Source organism: Lates calcarifer, linkage group LG4, assembly GCF_001640805.2.
Source record: "Lates calcarifer isolate ASB-BC8 linkage group LG4, TLL_Latcal_v3, whole genome shotgun sequence".
In the NCBI taxonomy this organism is placed as follows: Eukaryota; Metazoa; Chordata; class Actinopteri; family Centropomidae; genus Lates; species Lates calcarifer.
In genome coordinates, this window is record NC_066836.1 from 6181252 (window position 1) to 6203214 (window position 21963).

The window sequence follows — 21963 nt, forward strand, 5'->3', positions numbered from 1 at the left end:
TCCTGCTTACTTACAGAAGTATAAATCTGGCCTCTCTGTAGGATCGCCTGATAAATCCAAGGGGACATGAGATGACTAAGGAAAGGAAAGAAGAAAAATACACAAACCTATTTTCAGGTTTCTGGTCTTTGGATTAAAGTTTTATTGAATATTTTATAGTTTTGTTGTTGAAACGAAACCATGTAAAAAAATTTAAAGGGTAAATATTTCAAAGACTTCTGAAATGTCACCACGTCTACACATGATTTGCTTTAATAGGTTAAAAACCACAAAGGATGGAGACCACCGGTTTTATTTTTAACAGTGTGGTTAAAAAAGAAGTTATGTTTTTCTTTATGTGTATAGTTTTAATCTAACTAAAGCTGTAAAATAAATGTACTGGAGTAAAAAGTATGACATATCCCACAGAAATACAGTAGAATATAAGTGTAAAGTTTCATTAAATTGATTAATTTTAATGTAAAGTACCTCAAAAATAATAAAAAAAAATAGTTAAGGAAAGTAGTCTAGATCAGTGAATGTACTTAGTTACTTTCCACCACTGCAGATGACTAATGTGTTTCATGTGTCAGGATGACCACCAGTCCTCTGAGTCCAACCACAGGGTTTGGGAAAGTACACATGATTCAGAATAACAAGTGGTTTCACCAAATTTAGATTATAGCTTCTTTTTGAAACACTGTTTGACAGTTTCTCTTGTCCACGGGCTTGTATGACAGCAATCTCGTGGTTAAGATCAAAACGATACCACAGCCTAAACATCCCTCATTAATTCCAGATCATTCTTGGCCAAGAAAACCCTACATAGACTATACATTTGCGGTGAGAGTTCCAAGCAGCCGAGGCGTTCTCTTTCGAACTACATTCCCCGTCGTGCACTTGTGCTGCCGCGCAAGCGCAGACGGGTTTATTTAGTATACAGACAACCGGAAGCTCCACAATTGACCGAACGGGATAGTGCCTGGTAAAGTTTCTTGTCTTTTGTGTTTTGCTCGTTCAACAGCAGTATGGCGGTTACAAGATAGAGTTTAGCACCCGTAGCTAACCGTGTGTCTCATGTTGGTTTCCTCTGGGCGACACAGCGGCTCTAATCGTGACGGATAGGCTGGCTAATCAGCTAGCTTAGCAGCTAGCTGAAGTAACGTTAGCATATGGGCCCTTCCATTCAGAGGAGAGCTTCTACTTTATGACTGGTTTTAATCCAAATATGCTTAAATTCAACAGAACAGAAACCAACCTGAGTATTTTAACAGCAAGTTGGTGTTACTGTGAGTAGTTGTTGTGTTTGAGTAGTTTTCGTCTGGAATAAGGAAGAGGAAGAAAGTCGTGAGGATAATCTGCCCACAGCGAAGGAAGATTAAGTGTATTTGTATGTCAGACAGACTAAGATTAATACTTTATTAATAGTTTTATATCCAGAGCTAAATGAAGACAGTGTTGGTGAATGTGTTTCTGCTGTTTTGCATCAGTTATCATGTCGATCTTCCTGTTTAATTTCTTGGTAAAACTGCCCACTTGAACTTAAAGTTGTTTCTGGTGTCAACATGGAAAACTTGCTGTCAGTTTGAGAAAGATTTTATCATTTTACAGTAAACAGCAGAGTAAATTAAAGCCTATCTTCTTTTATCGTTTATAAACACACCCTGTCAGTGATGGCGTGAATTAATCTACTTCCTAAAACATGTTCAGCTGACAGCTGGGGAATTCCGTTTTTCTTTTTTGTTTATTTATTTGCTTAATTTGACATGAAGAAATAAACAAAACAAATCAAAAGAAGGCATCATTTAATAAACTAACGCCTGCACACCGACTTCAAGCCACACAATTTATTCACAAAGACAACATTTCGATCTCAGACTGATCTTCATCCGGTCAAAATGCTCATAAAAAGTCACCACAACCATAGATCACCATCATATAGCGTATAATATTAGCTGATGACAGGTGTGATTAATCCTTTAACCTTCCCTACGTGATAAACATCTTTGAATGCTGCAGTGGGATAAAGTGAAAACTCAATTAAAAAGAGCCAAGAGACAAATATACTGATTATAATTAAATATGTGCTATGGTTTATTTATGATACACAGTCAGTTCTTCTTAATGGTTTTTCATAGCTTGGACCTTAACATGCATTCATTAAAATGTTAATTTATAATGAGTATGTATCTATTTATTTCAAAGATATTCTTGATAAATAATTGTTTACTATGACTTTATAATGTGTGTAGTGAACCATCCAACCCACCCTGAGTCATCAGTTAGGAAAGGAGATTTTAAAATGTTGTATAAAAATAAACTTAAACTGGATATATAATCCTATAAAGGTATGTCAGAAAACCTGCACACATATGCAATGTATTTTACTTAATACACACATTTTACATATGATGTTCGAGGGAATGAGGAGGTAACAGGAAGAAGCTTTACTTTAAATAAGTCTAAATTAGAATCTACAAATGTTTTACATCATATTCCTGATTGTCAGATGATTGTGTGAACGTCCAGCTCATCAGATGAATAAATGTCTGCTCATCCACACTCATCAGGGTGGAGTGTGTTTCTGATAAAACGAAGCTTCTGTGGTTGGTGAGGTGGACTGTAGTTCAGTTTTTGCTGACTGTCGATGTCTGAAGGACATTGAAGATGTGATTGTTCGTATGGCAGAGCCCCATCTGGTGGGTGGACTTTACTGCTGCAGTTCTGCTCCTGCAGTCATCGTCCACATACTCAGGAAAGAAAGAGGAAGAACTTAACAGTCATTAACTTACAGCATTTTTCAAAATAAAGTTTAAAAAGTGCTTTACATAGTTGGACCAGGACTATGTTATGGTTAAAAATGTTAAACATGTAATCAAAAAGATAAGTTTGGTGAAATGATTTTGCGAGTGTCAGATTTACAGCAGGAAAGAACTACAGCTTGTTTTATTGTGCTTTTTAACTTTGTCTAACATGGTTTCTGAACAAACCAGTCTTTTTTTGTTAACACCTAACTTTAAATAACCTTCTTTAGTATTAATCAGCAGTATACAAACATATTATTAATGGCTTTTAAGACACCCTGAGAACCACACCAACCTGGCTGCTGCCTGTCACATACACAATACCTGGATAACAGTTGAAAATATGTAGACCTGCTCTGATCTAAGCAGAAGGAATAATGAAAGAATGAAAACTGATCTGCTCTCCCTCTAGATTATCTGTGTTGTGTCTTATATTTCTGCTCACTGCAGGTGTGATGGAGAGGTGATGTGCCCACAGCCAGAGGAGTGATAAGGCCAGAGCCATGACCGAGTGCTTCCTGCCCCCCAGCAGCAGCCCTGCCGAGCAGCGCAGGGCCGAGCACCCGGGGGGCGTGGCCCGCACCCCCAGCTCTGAGGAGATCAGCCCCACAAAGTTCCCTGGGTTGTACCGCACCGGCGAACCGTCGCCGCCTCACGATGGCCACCATCACGAGGCACCTGACGCCTACGTCTCAGACGACGACAAAGAGCACAGCAAGAAGAAGAACAAGTTCAAGAAGAAGGAGAAAAGGAGTAAGACATGCTCCTGTAATTTGAACTTGAATGGATGTGAATTCTACATATATACTTGGTTAGTCGGTTGGTTAGTTATAGGTAGCTCCAACGAAAGTGTTTTTACTCAGGAAAAAAACCCATTAATCCATTCATTCAGTCAAGAGTAAGTGTTCCTTATTATCTTAGTATAAAGTGTCCAACACTCACTTCTGTGGGAAAGTGGATAACATGTCCTCAGATGTCAGGGACATAACACAAACACAGTGTAACAATGGGTTTGGCATTTAAGGTGTCCAAGATAAAAATCAGAAAACTGAAAACTTTATGAGGACCTGAAAAGTTTTTATAAATTTTAAACTCCTCATGATGCACCTTTATAAAAATCAGGGAGTTTTTAGCCTTTTATTCATGAAGGACAGTAAGACTCTGTTTACAATAGAGCAGCTGAGAACTGAAAACCATTGTAACACTGCTGAATGGCTCCTCACTCGTAGCCGATGAGAGCTTCCCACATTTCCATCCGGTTGGCTGATGTGGCCTGTAGCAGTGAAAAACCCTCCTACTGAAAATGTTTTTCACTGAGTGGTTGTCAGGCCCTTTGTCCATTCTGTATCAGGATTTTTCCATGTCTGTATTTAGCTCCCTACACCAGGGTACAGTGGGAGAGAGGAAGAGATGGACAGTTTCAGGGCACACCCAGAGAGCCCTGTGAAGGTGTGTCTGAGGCAGATACACAGTGTCTGTTTTGGGGGAAACCCGGAGTAGAGATAATTAGAGGAGGAAAAAACGGTGAAGAGGCCACTTACTGACTTTGACACTATCCTGCAGCTGTTTGCTCGGAGGAATAATATTTAAATTGAGCTGGTTCTGGAGAGGAGAGGCGTAAGGTGCAGTGGGAGCTATGCTAAATCGGTGGCTGACCTCTTTTCCAAGTCCCTGTTCTCCCCCTCCTCTGCTATCTTTTCTCTCTCACACATCTCTCTTCCTGTTTCTATTTCACTGCTATCATAGTTCTGTCGTAAGAGCAGGATAAGAAAACAGGGGTGTTTCTCCCTTCAGCTCTAACCCTATTTCTGCCTCTTCTTCTTCTCTCACAGCGGAGGGCTACGCCGCCTTCCAGGAGGACAGCTCAGCAGATGAAGCAGAGAGCCCGTCCAAGATGAAGCGCTCCAAAGGAATCCACGTCTTCAAGAAGCCGAGCTTCTCCAAGAAAAAGGAAAAGGACTTCAAGGTGAAGGAGAAGGGCCCCAAGGAGGACAAGGCCAAGGATAAGAAATCTAAAGACCTGACGGCCGCGGACGTGGTGAAGCAGTGGAAGGAGAAGAAGAAGAAGAAGAAGCCAACAACGGAGGCAGAGCCGGTCCCGGTGGAGACCCCCACCTTCAGGCCAATCTTTGGAGCTCCCCTGGCTGAAGCTGTGAAGAGGACTGCTCTGTATGACGGCATCCAGCTGCCAGCCATCTTCAGAGAGTGCGTGGACTACATTGAAAACTATGGCATGAAGTGTGAGGGCATCTACCGGGTCTCAGGTATGGAAACTTTGGGATGTTGTTGATTTTACTCCATCTTGACAAGACAAAAACTAGTATGTTAGTTAATCTGATTATTTGTATGTGTGATTGATATGAAGGTATGAAGTCCAAGGTGGATGAACTGAAAGCGGCATATGACCGTGAGGAGTGCCCCTGCCTGGAGGAGTATGACCCCCACACGGTCGCCAGTCTGCTGAAGCAGTACCTCCGCGAGCTGCCGGAGAACCTGCTGGGCCGAGACCTGGCCCAGCGCTTCGAGGACGCCTGCGGTCGGCAGGTGGAGGCCGAGAAGGTGACAGAGTTCCAGAGGCTGTTGACGGAGGTGTCGCCTGACAGCCGGCTTCTCCTCTCCTGGCTCGTCACGCACATGGACCACGTCATCGCCAGGGAGGCCGACACCAAGATGAACATTCAGAACATCTCCATCGTCCTCAACCCAACCATACAGGTGAGAGAGGGGAGGAGAGGTGAAGCAGAGCATGATGATGATGTGTGGCAAGAGCAGTGATTCAACAGCAACAGGGAAACTAAACATCAAATGCTAAAAATGGGAATTTGGCTCAGGCTCAACTGTACCTAAAAGATAAGAAACCTCCCCTTAGCAACAAACCAAGTGAGTTTTTATTGGATCAAACAGTCAGTTCATCTCAGAAACCCTGGCCCAGTTTAGTGAAGCTAATTTATTCCCAAAGGGGGACAATCTGTAGCTGCTCCACTTCTTCTGAACCAGCAGCAGCACTAGCCACATCACTGTTAAGTAAACAGTTCTTTCAATTAATGAGTGGAGTCCAGAGTCAGTTTAATCAGGCTGAGTAAATATGCAGGAATTTGTGTTGTGTAGAAACTGGCACAGAGACAATTCACACCACAGTCTGACACATAATACAAAGACTACATCACTCGGCTGGTTAGTTTGTGCAGTGCTCTATACTCCTCAAGCATGATTTGTATTCACTGTTTTTACCTTATGTTTAGATCGGGAACCGTGTTCTTTACATGTTCTTTACACACGTGAGGGAGCTGTTTGGAGACGTAGTGCTGAAGCCGGTGGTACGACCGCTCCGCTGGTCCAACATGGCAACAATGCCGGCGCTGCCCGAGACACAGGAGAGCATCAAAGAGGAGATCAGACGACAGGTGGGTTCAGGCCTGACGCAGATAATGTGTTATAATTTAATAATTTAAAGGAATAGTTTGACATTTTATTCTATGTCTTGCCAAGAGATAATCATGATCATGTCTGTGCCTTTGATATGAAGCTGGAGACAAAAAATAGTCTGACACACAACCCTGTGTAAAACCTCAGCTTGTCGTCTTTACGCTGTGATTTCTGTATGAATTAAACATATGTTGATTGATTAATTTTAGACGTGCTGGTAGGCAGATTTTGACTTTGGATAGAATCAGATTAGTTCTCAGCGTTTAAACTAAGTGAGGAGTCCTTTTGGATATAAATGTGAATTACAGGGGTCAATTGATCTAAAAAAGCAAAAACTGTTGTACAGATTAATGATCAATGAACATAACTGATCACAACTCAGTGCATTTCTTGCCAAGGAGTCCTTGAACAAGACACTGGACCTAAACTATTCAAAGCAGTGCTGCTGTTTTTAGCACCTGCTTTATGATGCTTGCATATACTGTTCATCTTCAGAGAAATATGTAGAAATTAAGTCCTTATTATCCTGGGTATATTGCTGTTTCTAAGCTCTCTAAAATACTTGTCTTTTTTAAGTAGGGATTAAAGTGTTACAAGGCAGAGACACCGTAATGCAGCAGGAATTTAGCAAAGTAAGCTTCTTTTGTTTATAGTACATTGTCTCATCAGCAGTACAGATCTTTATCTTTGGCTCAGTTTCTCAGTGTGCCAGGACTTGATATTTTGTCACCATGTGTTCCTGAAGTTCCTGCTGTGTAGTTTATCTGCCTGTACATGCATCACACTGCAGTGGAAACAAGATTTACCCTGGTTTAGATGTTCTTAACTTTACAGCTTGATTTGAGGAAATAAAACACCAAGGGGTTCTTAAACATGACTCTGTGTGTTTCAGGAGTTCCTGTTGAACTGCCTGCACAGGGACCTGCAGGCGGGGGTGAAGGACTTGTCCAAAGAGGAGCGACTCTGGGAGGTTCAGAGAATCCTGACAGCTCTTAAACGCAAACTGAGGGAGGCAAAACGTCAGGTAAGTTGTGTCTGGATATTATCTGTATATATGTTTCTAAATTTCTTTTAAGGGCAGATTTATTTTGGTTTAGTTGTTCTGGTGTGGGAGGTCACTCCTGCAGTATTATGGAAACTCTTTGCCAGAAATTGAGCACTAGAATTTATGAAGGAGTGAACTTGACCCACAAACCACAGCTGAAAAAATGACCATAGAGCTGAATTAACACCTCAAACAGATTTCTTCACTGTTGGACTGTTTGCATGAACTGTTTGACCATTGTTCTCTCTTTCTGTATCTTCCCTCTGTCGGCCTTTTAGGAGTGTGAGAGTAAAATAGCCCAGGAGATAGCAAGCCTTTCAAAGGAAGATGTGTCAAAAGAGGAAATGACTGAGAATGAGGAGGAAGTTATCAACCTCCTCTTAGCACAGGTGAGTCACTCAAATAAACACAACAACACACACGTTCAGGATCCGCTCCCACCAACAAAATGCCTGGAAAACCGGCATTAAAAGCTTCTTTTTTTTTGTTCACAATCAGGAAAACGAGATCCTGACAGAGCAGGAGGAGCTGATCTCTCTTGAGCAGGTGCTTCGCAGACAGATAGCTACTGAGAAGGAAGAAATCGAGAGACTGCGAGCGGAGATTGCAGACATACAGAGGTAAGAGAAGGCTGAGGATGTTTGAGTATGAAATGTGTTGTAATGTGATGCACAACGGACACTACACACTCTATTAAGTGTGTAATCCAGTGATGTTTTCCTTAGTCGGCAGCAGGGTCGCAGTGAGACGGAGGAATATTCATCAGACAGTGAAAGTGAGAGTGAAGATGAGGAAGAGCTGCAGATGATTTTGGAAGATCTGCAGAAGCAAAACGAGGAACTGGAGGTGAGAAAAATGCTCAGGACCCATTGGTTAAGTATCATCTATATGTTGAGCTCTAACTGAGTAAAATCTAGAGACTAGTCTGCTGACGAATAACATTTTCATTGATGAACAGTTTCTTTCTTCAGGGGCTTTTTTTATGGACCTCAGCAGTAATAGTTCATATATTTTCACTAGCATACACGTAAATCTGGTCCCTTAAATATGCAGCCTCAGTGGGCTCTCTTCCCATTTTAATTTCCTATTTTTAACCAGTACTATTGACAAGTAAACATAATCTGTAGTGGTTATTCTGATTTATAATGCATTTAAGGAAGTTAATGCAGTCTGAAATCGCAGCATATTTAATTTAATATTCTCAACATACTTTAATTTTTGTTACTTAAGGTCTTCATTTTAATGTTTTATTTGAAAAAGTAAAGTGAATTAGTCTGCAACTGGTGCTAAACCTGTTGCAACATAGAAAGTAGCATAATAAAACTTTAGAAACCAGAAGACATAAGACTGTTGTAATGCTGCTGTAAGCACAAGAAAAAGTCAGAAAAAAATCAAAATAAAACCAACCTTTCTGTATTTTGTTTCCCTGTAGAACAAAAACACCCACCTGAACCAGGCCATCCACGAGGAACAGGAAGCCATCTTGGAGCTCCGCGTCCAGCTCCGCCTCCTGCAGAGCCACAAACTGCAGCAGGAACTGACTGTCCAGCCACCAGCCGAGCAGGTGCCGCCCGCGCAGCCAAGCCCTGAGGCTCGCAACGAGGAGCAGACCAAACGCTCCGTCACCGCAGTGGCCGCCGGCCCCGACACAGCTGCCTCGGCCAACGGAAAGGCAGCTAAGGATCCTTCAAAGCCCTCGCCAAGCAAAGACAGGAGAGACACCAACATGTGAGAGGTCGGTGATGTATTCGGTGGCTCTGCGCTGCCTTGCGTCTCTGCTGTTGCGTCAGTTGTCCTGTAGTGTCACTTGTTATCCACTGGAGATTTCACACTGCTGGATTCATTAGTAAATAGTGTCCACCAAGTGGCAGCCATGTAAAAAGTCTCTTATGTCTAATGTCTTTGGCTTCCTGACTCTCTCAGTACAAATCAATTTCCCATTTTCCCCCATAGAAAACACACACACACACACACACAGAAGAGCTAGTAATAGAGTAGCTGCTGTAATGGACAACAGGCTTCTAGTGTGAGTGACGAGGAGGGAACATATCTTCAAATCCACAGTGCCAAGCCTGTATGGAGGAGGAGGAGGAGGGGGGTGGATAAGGCACGAAGGGATTTCTAAAGCGAGTAAGAGGATAGAGGCAGTTCACAGAAAGTTTATTTTTTACAGGTAAGGGCTTCAGAAATAATCACTAGATATAATCTCAGCCCTGTAACTCCCTGTTTTGTCCCTTACCTGGATGAAAATTTGTCATGTGAGGACAGAGACCATTGTGCCATACCTGAAGATGCCAGACTGGACAAGTTCCCCCAGAGAACCACTAATACAAAAAAGCTCTTTGAATAATGAAGAATTTATGATCGGTCTGTCTATATATTATATATTTAAGTGGTATTCTGAAGAATACAAATGACTATTCAAGAAATACATTGATTTTAAATTACAGCTTTGTAGTAATATATGAATATATGTATAAATATATTGTAGATGCTTTCTTTTCTTTGAACAGCAGTGGTGTTTGTACCTCGCGGCTGACCTGTGGATGAAAACACGAACGGCAAACGAGAAACTAAAGAATCCATCACTGCTAAATGTAGACAAATAAAACAGTTTTCTCTGCAGTGCAATCGTCCTCTCCGTTATCTCTGCCTCTCTTTGCACAAAACAAGGAAACATGGGAAATGGGATATCAAATCTGTAGTGATGATTTTTGTCTCCAGAGACACGCAGGAGGCTTGTTTTACTTTACTTGTGTACTTGTTCGTGTTTTTTAACTCTTGACGTGTGGAGTTGTTATTCGTGGCGTCAGTCGGCAGTAAGTGAACACAACATCAATCATTTCATTTCATAACCGACCCATGTCTATTGCTAAGTACTGTCAATAGCATGGCCTGACTTACTTACCGTATCTGTATATTATTGTAAAATTGCAAACATACTGTGTTTTCAGCTCTTATGTTTTGTCATATGTTTTCTTTTTTATTATTAATGACCTGTATGAAGTATGCTAGTGTGACTGCGTCTGCTTTGGTCATGGGCAAATCGAAGCAATCTCATCCGGACTCATGATTCAATGTGTTTATTAATCCTGTGACTGAAACAGATAAATGCTAGATTGGGCTCAGAAGCTTCTCATAAGGTTATTTTCATATTGTTCCAGGCTTTTGTAGCTTATTGTTGCAGACGGAATAATGCTGTGAAGAATAAAAGTGTCAATCTGAATCATTTTTCTGAATCTCTGTCTCTTTCTTTGACACAAAGCTTAAACATTTACCTTTTTATCCAACTATGTTTAACTGGAAATGTGGTCCATATTTAGTGATTCCCATTTTCCATTACACATTCTCTGAATACTTCTCCCTCTCACTGTCTAATGAGGCTGTAAATAAATCCTGTGCACCTATTTTGAGGAAGTGGACTCTGTGATAGGTGGGTTTTTTCAGAGTCCAGGCTTCAACACTAAAAAGATAGTGGAACCACCCGACTTTTTTGTCATTGCTGTAACTGGTTTCCGATTTGGAAATTAGCCATATCAAGTAGGACAAAAACAGCCAGAAATAGACCGGACACTGGCACATTTGTATTTCAAAATTAAAGCATACTCAACTATATGACTGCAGTAAATGCAGTCTCATTGCTTGTGATCATTGGTATCTGCAGTGGAGGAATATAAACAAGTAAATTTTCCATCATTATCTTCATCTTAAGAGGAACTATTGCACTTTTCCTTCAAATAAGTTATGTCACAGTTTTATGTAGTAGTCAGTATTATGTGATTTAAAACAAAGAGATTGACTTAATGCAAACATAAATTGTGTCTTTTTAAAAGCTATTTCCGTAAGGGATCACAGGTTAAAAAGAAGGACAGATCACTGATTTCATACTTAAAAATCCAATATATTTTATAAGCATGTAGTAGTTTAGAGAGCTATATGAGTTTTATTTTGAAAGTCACCCCGGAAGTTATCTTTGCCATTAGTTACACTTGACTCCAGTTTAAAGGAGATGGTCAGTCTGTCTGTTTGAGGGGCTGGGTTTCTCTTTTATCCAAGAAGAAGAAAAAATCAGAGTTTCAAGCATGACGAGACAAAGACACTGACTGAAACACTGACAAATAATGATTTAAAAACTTTTACAACTCACCATGGCTATAAGGGAGCTCAAAGTTTGTCTTTTAGGGGTAAGTGGCACAGGTTTTTTTTGTTGTTCCATTTTGGGGAAAATTCCTTTAGCCTGCTGCGAGTGTAACCAACTAACCGACAACATTTTGACGTTAACAGCACATTAACAGAAGTTGGCGTCTCCAACCGACGCTGTCAATTTCGGTTACTCTGCCGTTTCTTTATCGTGTTGTTCGTCCGAAAACTTGTTAATGTAACTAATGTTTAAAGCTAGGTGACTGAAAACCCCCCAATAGCTCATCGACCGGTGGGCGCAGCAGTCATTTTGGGTCTGTTTTCTCGTCGTACTGCGTCTAATTTTCATGTTTTAAGACGACTAAATGCTGCTTTTGGTGTGTTTTTGTCTTACATTTTTAACGGTTCTGACAGTTTATCATCCATTACGTCATCATTAGATCAACCGCTACAAGCCAGCCGTTAATTTCCTGCTGCGTTAGCAAAACACAGTCTTTCTGTGTAAACGGTGACAGGGATGGTCAGAGGCGTCTGGGCTGCAAACTACCAGCTTATCAATGGAGTAAAAGCGGAACTGGGAACTTGTAAGAGCTACATAACGCTTACCAGGCCTGTGCATGCCGCCACAGGCCACTGACATTGCTCACCAACACATTTTAAAAGCCATATACTGTCCTCACCAATCTTTTGTTACCCGTCAGCTGATCTAAACAGAAGATTGTACATTAATATTAGCAGCAAAATGTAGTTAAAGTATTAAATAAAAATACTGGTTTGGTCCCTGTGAGTGCTATATTATTGTATATGTGATTATTATGTGATATAGTGATGCATCAGTGTGTAAGCTGCATGTTACTGTGGCAGCTGGAGGTGGAGCTGGTTTGAACTACTTTGATTTATAAGCAGACTCCAGACAAACCTGAGGGGTCATCAGGTGATTGATAAGAGAGGAAAGAAGAAAAAAGACCTCCTGACAAACTATGTGAGAAGCTTAGAGGGAAAAATCAGTTTGGTGGAGCTGTTAACAACTTAATGATATCTGACCCCAAACTACTACATGCTGCTTTTTTTTTTTTTTTTTTTTTTGCAAGGAGTCAGAAACCAAGAAAGTTGGAAACCACTGTTTTAATATTTTGTGTAAAATCTTAATCTTAAAAGTAACGAGTATCTGTTAAATAAATGTGGAGTAGAAAGCACAAGTACAATTCCACCACTGCAACATATATGAAAGAAAGCCAAAGTAAAATAAGTTGCTCAAGTGCTATTGATCACATCACACTCATAGATTATATCATTTTAAAAGTAAAATGTATTTCTGTGAACTCTCTATATAGATAGGCATGAAATTATAGAAAATTGAAATAGAATTTAGTACTACACTGACGCGTGCAGACAGTAATGATGCTTAGACAGTGATTGCCAATGGCAGTGCATCTCAAGAGTAAATGCTTCAGTTGTATGCACAACACTTTGTTTGCTCTGTATGCTGCTTGTGGTTTGTTTTGAATCGTCTCTATTGTGCTTTTTTTCCCCTTGTGTGTGTGTGTGTTTCATGTTGTTTTAATCAAAGTTTTTTTTTCTCTCTTCTTTTTTGAATATCTGGACAAGTGTGTTGTTATGAGTGGGTTGTCTTATGATAGAATCAAACCAAACAATGAACTGAACAGATAAGTGATATTGACTATAAACACAGGGCCAGTTGCAGGATTCATGGACTAACAGGAACCTATCTGATGGGGTAGGCATGTGACCAGGCAGTTGCATAATCAGTAGTGTTCAATAGTGAGCACTGACTCTGTTTACGAATGTGTGTGTGTGTGTGTGTGTGTGTTCAGGGTGCTATGACTGACGTGTAACCTCTTTATTTTCAGGACACTGGAGTTGGGAAATCCAGTATTGTTTGCCGGTTTGTTCAGGATCATTTTGACCACAACATTAGTCCCACAATAGGGTAAGAGCATCACAGTGTGAATCCTGATGAACAACCATAAGAGCAGGAAATAAATCAATCACATAAAGCTATTTAATTAGATAAAAAGGTTTGATATCAGTTCAAGCCTTAAGTCAGAATCTGCAACAACCTGGTAAAATTCAGGTTAAGTGAAGTTTTTCCTGCTAAATACAAGTGTCAAATCAGATCATGTACAATAATAATAATTAAGTCAGCACACATACTGATACAGCTACTACCTGCTACTGCTGATTATAGTAATCAGAAACCTGTCAGACTTAAATGCCACACTAAGAACCATTTAAAGTCAAGCAATTTGCTTTATGGGGAGAGGGAGTTCAAGTCTGATGTAGAAAAAAGGATTACTCCATTTCACAGCAGACACAATAGAATATGTTTCCTTTTTTTGTTCATTTAGCCCCAAACTATTGCTGATTGTTCAGGTTTCTATTAACAGATGTTTAAAGCTAAATCCTAGGATGTAGCATGAGCAGGGAGTTACATTATAGTTTGTGTTTGTTCACTTTTTTGTTAAACCTACAGAAAATAGACTCCAGTACCTGGCCTGTAGGGAGCAGTATTATGCAAAAAGTCAACATGTCTGCACATGACTGCACAGTAGAGAAACACTGAGAGAAAATTAGACTTACCTAGACTCTGATTCCTCAGAGGGAAACATTAATCCTACCATTAGTGTAGTTTGATGGTTGTTTTATTTGGAGTATGTGTCTGTACATGGGTGCAGGGTTTGTTCTCAGTGTTACTCATCTCCTGCTGACGTGTACAGATTTGTTTCCTGCGTCTTTTAAAGAACATGCTTACAAACGAAAAAGTAAAATGCACCATATCATCACAGAGCATCGTTCCTGACCAAGACAGTGCCATGTGGTAACGAACTACACAAATTTCTGATCTGGGATACAGCCGGACAGGAAAGGGTGAGTGCATCTACAACTGAAATTCAGTTTACTTACTGTTGCTTTACTCCATGGATCACGTTTTAAAAAATAGGTTAATTTTTCTTTTACTTTTTTTTGCGAATCAGGAAGCTTGCAGTGACACAATGGCTTGACTGTCAGGGGTCCTCATGACCTGGAGTTATTATTAGGCGTGAAACAGGATGATTCGCACAGGGTTCAAGGGTCACAAGACTGTGGTAGCGTCATAGTGATTCATTTGATGGAGGCGGGGGATGGTTGTTGTGTGTATTTAGCTGAAGCTTGCCAGACTTGCTTACAGCATGGAAAAACCAGTGCAAGTATTTCCTGCTTGTGTGTTAAAATGATACCTTGAAGCCTGTTACCAGGGTTCAATGTCTCTCTTTATTTGTGGGACTAATATCACATTCATCACACTCGACTGTCTTCTTGATCTATCTTGTTCAACATCTGTGAAGAAGATAACACCATCAAAAATGTGAATCTAATACCACTGTGAGTCTTTTAGAGGGTTATTCCAGGGAATTATGTCACTGCAGTTGATTAACAAAGACAACGTTATTATGAACACTGGCAGCGTGAAAAATAAAGACTCTCTCTGAAGCTTTTCACCACTAGTGGTGCTATAGAGCAGTAATTTGATGAATAAGCCCCAATATTGTTTGACTCACATTTGACATGTTTTCAGGTGGTGTGTAGTGTTACTATAAAGGCAGCAAAGTGCCTGTATAGAGCATAAAGGTTGAATATAGCCTGATTGATGCAAGACTTTGGGGCTGATACTGACATCAGAGTTTGAGATAACAATAACAACCCTTACATTTGCTTTTTCTTTTTTTTAATCAACTTGTTAGTACTCTCTGATGGACACACTATGTGATAGAGACACTGTTTTTATATTATTTCAAACCTGGCATCTGGCATTTCTGTATTGCAATATCACATACTCAGTGATGTATCTGCATTAAGCAGATATCAGCTGGTTTATCAGTCTGGCTCTAGTTTTGAAACATTAAAAAGGTTTTTAAAAGGTTTTAAAAGGATAGAAATCAATTGAACCTGATTGTTAGATCTTAAGGATGCACTGTAAGAATGTACTGTAAATACTTTTCTCCACAAGGGACATTTAGGGTGCTGCGGTGCACAGTGGTCAAAATATACAAAGTAAGAGAAAAAACAAGCATCGCAAAAGTCAAGTTAATGTGATGTGTAGTGTCCATATGGTAAGAGGATAACCTCCAGAGTGAGGTAAAAGTGTTGAAACATGTGAGGACACAGCTTTTTTCCATCTGCCACTCATCACTCAAGAATGTATGGTCACAGTACAGCACACTGAGTTAGTCTTTTATGGGTTAACACAGCATTTTTAGTCTTTAGTCTTGTGCGTTGGTTTCACACGTAAGATTAGTTTAGTTATAAAGGTCATGCTATGGGTTTTATTGCTGTATGACGTTAGAGTTGGTGTGAATCACTGCTTTAAATTGTGTTGTATTGTCTTTTTTAGTTTCACTCCTTAGCTCCTATGTACTACAGAGGATCGGCTGCTGCTGTCATCGTCTATGATATAACCAAACTGGTAAGAATAACACAACACTCATCTCTCATCTCTAAATGAATGGAGTGGCAGTAATTTAAACTTGAGTTAGGTAGTGACCTTTAAAGCATCAGAGCTGAACTGAGCAAAAATGAATAATGAACAATCTTTTTTTCCCTAACTAACAATTGTTAAAGCGTTCTTGAGCAACACCCTTCACACCTAACTCTACCAGAGGAGCTGCTGTTGTGTTCAGCGACTCCCCCCGCCCGGTGTATTAAATGTGTGTAACTGAAGAAGCCGGATTCACACTAAGAGCTTGATGTAAAATTCAATTACTTTTCCATCACTCTGGGATGCCTTGCTTCCATGACCTACAAATGCCATTCTTTCCTGGTCGGTTAATGGAAACTTGTCTGAAAAACACCCATCTAATGCGATGAATATGTGACATGGCTTGAAGAAAATGTGCAGCACACTCTCATAAAGTACCTATCCCCAGAATTGACCGTGATGTGTTCTTGTTACTCAGGACTCTTTCCAGACACTGAAGAAGTGGGTGAAGGAGCTGAAGGAACATGGTCCGGAGGACATTGTTGTAGCCATAGCAGGAAACAAGAATGATTTAGGAGACATCAGGTGGGATTATCTCCCTCTCTCAGGCTCTCATACCTGTAAAAACATGAACAAAAAGCTGCTTTATAAGGAAATTTAGTGACACTGAAGTGATACGATACACATATCACATGTGAAATCACATGTTCTGTGAAAATGTCATTTCACACTCTCTATAGAGCCAGTACAGTCTGAGTCAGGGCTCTTGTTTGACTGCATCACTTCCTTTAAGACTTTCCACTCAGTAAACAAGGTGTCTGTCGGTCGTTCACAACAAAGGCTCATTGTTGTGCACAAAACAATAAAGTCACCTTCTCGTCGTACCTGTTATGTCGCTCGTGTCAAGTGCAATATGACAACTGCAACTAAGTTGGCAGCACACCTTAGTTGAGGCATTAGGAGTAAAATTATTCGCCATGCTTTGACTGTCACTGGCTGTAATTTGTTCTGTACATACAGGGTCTAATTAAACACTTCAAACACATTGATTAAATACATCATAATATCAGTAAGGGGAAACTATAAAGTCTGTTCCCAGAATCTTTATGTGTCCTCCTCCACGTATCATCTTCCCCAGGAGGAAGTCATCAGTGAAAATGTAGATTTCCCACAGGACCTTACTTCACTTGTCCTTTTCTTTTACAGGGAAGTTCCGATGAAGGAAGCTAAGGAGTTTGCTGAATCAATTGCGGCTATTTTCATCGAGACTAGTGCCAGAAATGCTGTCAATGTTGAGGAGCTCTTTCAGAAGATCAGTAGGTGTCATGCCTTTATGTTGCAACTGTATCATGTTTGTCAGTACTGTATGAGAGAAGAGAAAAAGACTTGTACCATCGACTCAAAGCTTTGAAAGATTCTGATGAGGAAATGTAGTGGAAGAAATGACTAAAAAAAAAAGGCCTAACTAAATATGGCTCTTACTATTATAGAAAATAGTTGTAATGACAATGCACTGCCAAATAAATGACAATATTCCCGTTAAACACAGCATGACTGCTCTGTCAATGACCCTGTGCTGTGTCTTTTAGGTAAACAGATTCCGCCGCTGGAGAATCCCGAGGTGGACAGCAACGAGTCCTTTAAATTGACCCGGCAGCCCACCATGTCCTCCAGGAGGTGCTGCTAGTACCAACAGTGGCAGCTGAGATCACTTCTTTCGGCACCAGGGACCCCACCAGCACAGCACATAGTCCACAATGCACACAATGTCTTACTCCAGGGAAAGACAAGACAGTGGACAGATGGATGTCAGCTTGCACATGTGGTCACCTGCAACAGAAAACCTGCCAACAGTATTATAAATGGGTCTGTGGACATTTTATTTCATTTAATTGTAGCAATCTGATGAGGTAAGGAAGCAGTTTGTCCCCCTCAGGTGGTGTTTTGCCTGAATTACATTTCTGTCTGTGTGATGTGACACAAAGCTCATTACAAAAAGGCAGTTTTATCCTGTTATCTACAGTAACTTTGAAATTAAGCACAAATTAATAACAAATCATTTGGCTGGCGTGCTCATTAAAGCTGGGTTTTGGTTGTAAATGCAACTACATTACATTTTCATTTCAAGAGTTTCATTGCACTGTGGCTCTTAGGGGGCACACATTAAATGAAAGTTTTTTTTAATATTAATTTTTTTCAAGACTACACTTTTTCTCCTTGCGGAGCCTTTGTGTTCATGTATGTGTCACTTGTATAGCATTTGTTTAGAATATTTGAATAAGAGGTTCTTAAGATGCATTCGGTTGAATAGCTCAGATACAGCGGCTTTACATTCCACACACGTTTGCTGTATGAGGGTTTAACTGTAATGCTGCAGAATACAAACAGCTTAGAGGCCTAAATTGTAATTACAGTATGACACCCCCCTGTTGAAACACTGTGACCAATACTAGACTTGTTTACATAGTGATTTGTTGAAGATGTTTTCTACATGCTGAGATGTATTGTCTGAGATTTCACTACAGGGAATGACTGTATACGACTGCCAAACATAACAAGTGTTTTATCTGAAAAAAGGGTTACATTTATACCGTTAGGAAGAGAAAAGACTTGCATGTATTTTAATCTAATCATGTCTACAGCTGTTAACGCTACAGAAAGGTTGTGTTGTATATAGTAACCAAACTCTAAAAGAATTATGGGAATGTATTCCTAATTTTTGGCTTGCAAAAAGTGGAACAATGAGCAAAGTCCTTATCCCAGTTGTGTAAAATGAGATTATGTATTGTGTTTGTTGCTGTTTCTTTGGCAGTTGTGCCCTTGGTTTTGATGCCTTAAAGAATTTATAACAGCACTTTTGCATACATTGACCACAGTATTATTCAGGAGTAACTTTTTAAAGTACTCCATAACAGTAGTATTAGATGAAAGATTGAAATGGGCATGAAAGTTAACTTCACAACATGGTTTCATATGTTAACTAGTCCCACATTTCCATTGCTTAAAAAACATGTTTACATTTGTTCTTCGCAATTATAGCCTAATTTTGCCAATAGGTACTGCTCTCTGTGTGGAAAGTCACACCAAACTCTATTCAAAAATCTACCAATCATTGTGGCTTTGCTCACTAGAAAAAAAAAAAAACATACAGTACATTCCTCCCTGGATGTGATGTAACTTTTATTTAATCCTGAGTTTTCTGTGGGTAAATGTGTCTCACAAATAGAATCTTTTACAACAAGCAAATGCCAACCACAATCTTCCTCCAAAAAAGAAAGACAGTGATTAAGTGAAACTGAATTATGAGTTGCATAGTAGGCCAGATGTACTGTATATCAGATTTTACTGGCACGTTGAGAATAACTTCATGAAATGCAGATTTTTTGATGCAGTCTGGTGTGACATTACCTCCATACCAGAGACAAAGATACAGAGAAAATACATTTTATTAGAAGTTTCATGTTGCCATTTCCAACACATACTTTATGTGTAGCCACACAAGTGCCTTTTGTATGTTTTTCTAAACAAATGTATGACATGGCTAAAGAGAGCGTACTGCTAGAATAATGCATGAATTACTAGTCTAAATCTGTACAGAGTAACCTGTACGCATAGCAGTCAACTCTGAAACTACCAGTTACCTGCAGCAATCCTTATACTGTATGCCTTAGTCATGCTTCCCTGTATCCTCTGTAGACCAGATTAACTTTTGTATATTAATCAGTGTAATAAAGTAGTAATTATTCTATTTTTTGTTTAGTTTTTGTGTTGTTTTTCCTACTGATTCTCTGATTTTATATTTTAAGTTTTGTCAAAAACCAGATAGATGAGCAAGTGGACTCGCTAGTGAAAGGTCATGACTTGGATTAACCTGCTGTCGTGAGAGCGTGGTATGCATTAGCCACCTTGACGCCTCAGAAATCGATACTCAGAGTGAAACGTAACACAATTTGGTCACACAGCACAGGAGCTGCCTTCATTCCTTATTGCAAACCACATTATGTGTAAGTAGTATGCCCTGCTTTGTCCACTTCACCCACTACAGCCTAAATTTAAAATTTTGCTCTCCCTTTAACCCTTGTGTGGAAAAACAACTCCTCTGGAAAATTGATATTAGTCTCCCACAACCTTTGAGCTTTAAACCCAAAATAGGAAACACTTAACAAATTTGTTCTGTGTTATTTTTGCACATATATGGTTAACATGAAAAGCTCGGCACAAATTACATGCAGAATGGAGTTTTCCATAGGGTCCCATTCAGTACACTGCAGTGACTTAGTGCAGATTACTTTACCCTCTCAGCAGCTTATAGAGGGGAGGTCTACACTTCTTGTCACGAAGGTGGATATAACGGCAGCTACAGTTGTCAAAGATATCTAAGAGAGACTATGAAACACCAGGATTCCTCATAGTTTCTTCTCCTTTATATATATTTTTTGTTATTTTTTCTAACTCACATTATCAGCATCACAAGTTGTGGAGGAAAAAAAATTCTCTTGAGGAAAATTGGGGATTTTTTTTAACTTTCACTTCGTTACAGTCAGTTTTTTTGCACGCAGTCTCTAGAGCCCATGAGACGAACTGTATCATGAGGATTTTCTGAACTGGCTTTAGTATTTAGACAATCAAACATGGAGACATGTAGACAAATCTGAAACTGATCCTATAGTTTGACCTGCTCAACAATGGTAATCTGAACACAGTCTTCTTGTTTACAACTCTAATTTAAGTCAGAGAAGTCCCAGTATTGAAAAAAAAAAAAAAGTTTTTCATTTGGGTTTTTTTTTCTGGTTCTGTCAAATCCTACACCTACATTTTATTTCATGGCATGTACATTTTATAACTCCTGAAGAAAAGACATCTTTGTTAGTGAGTTTAACATAATGAGTGCTAATAATGTACTGATTGACAGCATGTCTCTTGTTCTTACAAAAGGGGTAAACAGAGTTAATAATAGTTAAGTGTGGGAGAGAGGAATAGAAAAGAAAACCTGCTCAACTAAACACATTAGTTTAATGACCAATAAAGTGGTAAATAGTGCTTGTGGTGCTGTTAAATCATTTCAGGTCAATACATGTAAAAATTATATATATTTTACACCTTTGATGAAGTTTTCTATTTATTTACAGGTTTATTTTAAGGTTTTAGTGCATGTTAACTACAAAGAGCCTGCAACTAATGATAATGATTATTTTCATTATCAATTAGTCTACTGATTATTTGTCAGTTAACTGATTGAAAAGACAGAAAATAGTAAAAATGCAGTCCAGAATCCAAAGATACTCATTTTATTTTAATGCATGACAAAGAAAAGTATCAAATTCTCACTGAGGAGTAAATATTTGACCTTTTTGCTTAAATTATGACTAAAATGATTATTCAGTGATCAAAACAGTTGTTGATTGATTAATCGATTAATTGACTAATCAGTTTAGCTCTAAATTACATAAGATATTGTTAGTACATTTGGTTAATAATTAATAACCATTTTAAAATGTCTTATATCTGCTTACAGAGTGGTGTAAAACCATTTATGAAAAATGCAAAATAGGAAACTTAAAGTTACCAATGTTGGACAGTTAATACGTATTGATAACATGTGATTTTGGGTGTAGGAAGTAATTGAAAGTAAAAGGTGAAATAACTAAGTCCCACATGTTTAACCCAATTGTATTTTCTTGTGTACAAAATAACCTCACAGTGTGTAGTTTCTAGTTAAACCACAAACACAAACCCAGGCTGCATTACCAACCAGGCAGAGCAGAGGGCTGCCCAGGGGCCCCAGACTCTCAAGGACTCAAAAAGTCCCAGGTTTACCATACAGATTTGATTAATCATGTAGACCCAAATTACATGGAGTAAACCTGAGGCTTCTGGGCCCCTTTTGGGCAGTTGCTCACTTTGCCCTGACACAAGAAAAAAAGGCATTGTGATTAAACACAACTTTAAAAGAAGTGACACTAAAAAAAATGGAAAAAATATGCTGATTTTAAAACTAGATTTTGACACAGACTCCATCTACATTATAGGGTTTCTATGGAGTAAACCTTTGTTTTGTGGGGCCCCTGAGTAGTACTGAAATAAAAGTCTGT

At 39.4% G+C, this 21963-nt stretch overlaps 2 protein-coding genes across 3 annotated transcripts; both read left to right on the top strand.

Moving 5' to 3' along the window:
* The first annotated feature begins 867 nt into the window (after positions 1-867).
* Positions 868-10485, top strand: ralbp1 (ralA binding protein 1). 2 transcript variants are annotated; one of them, XM_018678017.1, is made up of 11 exons: positions 868-964; positions 3234-3536; positions 4616-5047; positions 5149-5498; positions 6026-6187; positions 7102-7233; positions 7533-7643; positions 7753-7874; positions 7980-8100; positions 8687-8989; positions 9768-10485. In XM_018678017.1, exons 2-10 carry the CDS (start codon positions 3287-3289, stop codon positions 8984-8986), a joined length of 1980 nt encoding a protein of 659 aa, XP_018533533.1. In that variant the 5' UTR covers positions 868-964; positions 3234-3286; the 3' UTR covers positions 8987-8989; positions 9768-10485. The 2 variants fall into 2 exon arrangements, with proteins under 2 accessions (XP_018533533.1, XP_018533531.1); XM_018678015.1 differs by having other exon boundaries at positions 8687-10485.
* Positions 10486-11253: 768 nt separating this feature from the next.
* On the top strand, positions 11254-19619 carry rab31 (RAB31, member RAS oncogene family). Its single transcript, XM_018678014.2, has 7 exons — positions 11254-11438; positions 13266-13345; positions 14202-14283; positions 15788-15859; positions 16350-16456; positions 17078-17187; positions 17461-19619. The coding sequence occupies exons 1-7, from the start codon at positions 11403-11405 to the stop codon at positions 17556-17558; spliced, it is 585 nt and encodes a 194-aa protein (XP_018533530.1). The 5' UTR covers positions 11254-11402; the 3' UTR covers positions 17559-19619.
* Positions 19620-21963: the final 2344 nt, after the last annotated feature.

Excerpts from the sequence above, each read along its gene's own strand:
- rab31 (XM_018678014.2), top strand. The coding sequence starts at position 11,403 with ATGGCTATAAGGGAGCTCAAAGTTTGTCTTTTAGGG. Across the intron at positions 16,457-17,077 it reads AATGATTTAGGAGACATCAG|GGAAGTTCCGATGAAGGAAG; the intron begins GTGGGATTATCT and ends TTTCTTTTACAG. Across the intron at positions 17,188-17,460 it reads GGAGCTCTTTCAGAAGATCA|GTAAACAGATTCCGCCGCTG; the intron begins GTAGGTGTCATG and ends TGTGTCTTTTAG.
- ralbp1 (XM_018678015.1), top strand. The coding sequence starts at position 3,287 with ATGACCGAGTGCTTCCTGCCCCCCAGCAGCAGCCCTGCCGAGCAGCGC. Across the intron at positions 5,048-5,148 it reads GGGCATCTACCGGGTCTCAG|GTATGAAGTCCAAGGTGGAT; the intron begins GTATGGAAACTT and ends ATTGATATGAAG. Across the intron at positions 7,875-7,979 it reads GAGATTGCAGACATACAGAG|TCGGCAGCAGGGTCGCAGTG; the intron begins GTAAGAGAAGGC and ends TGTTTTCCTTAG.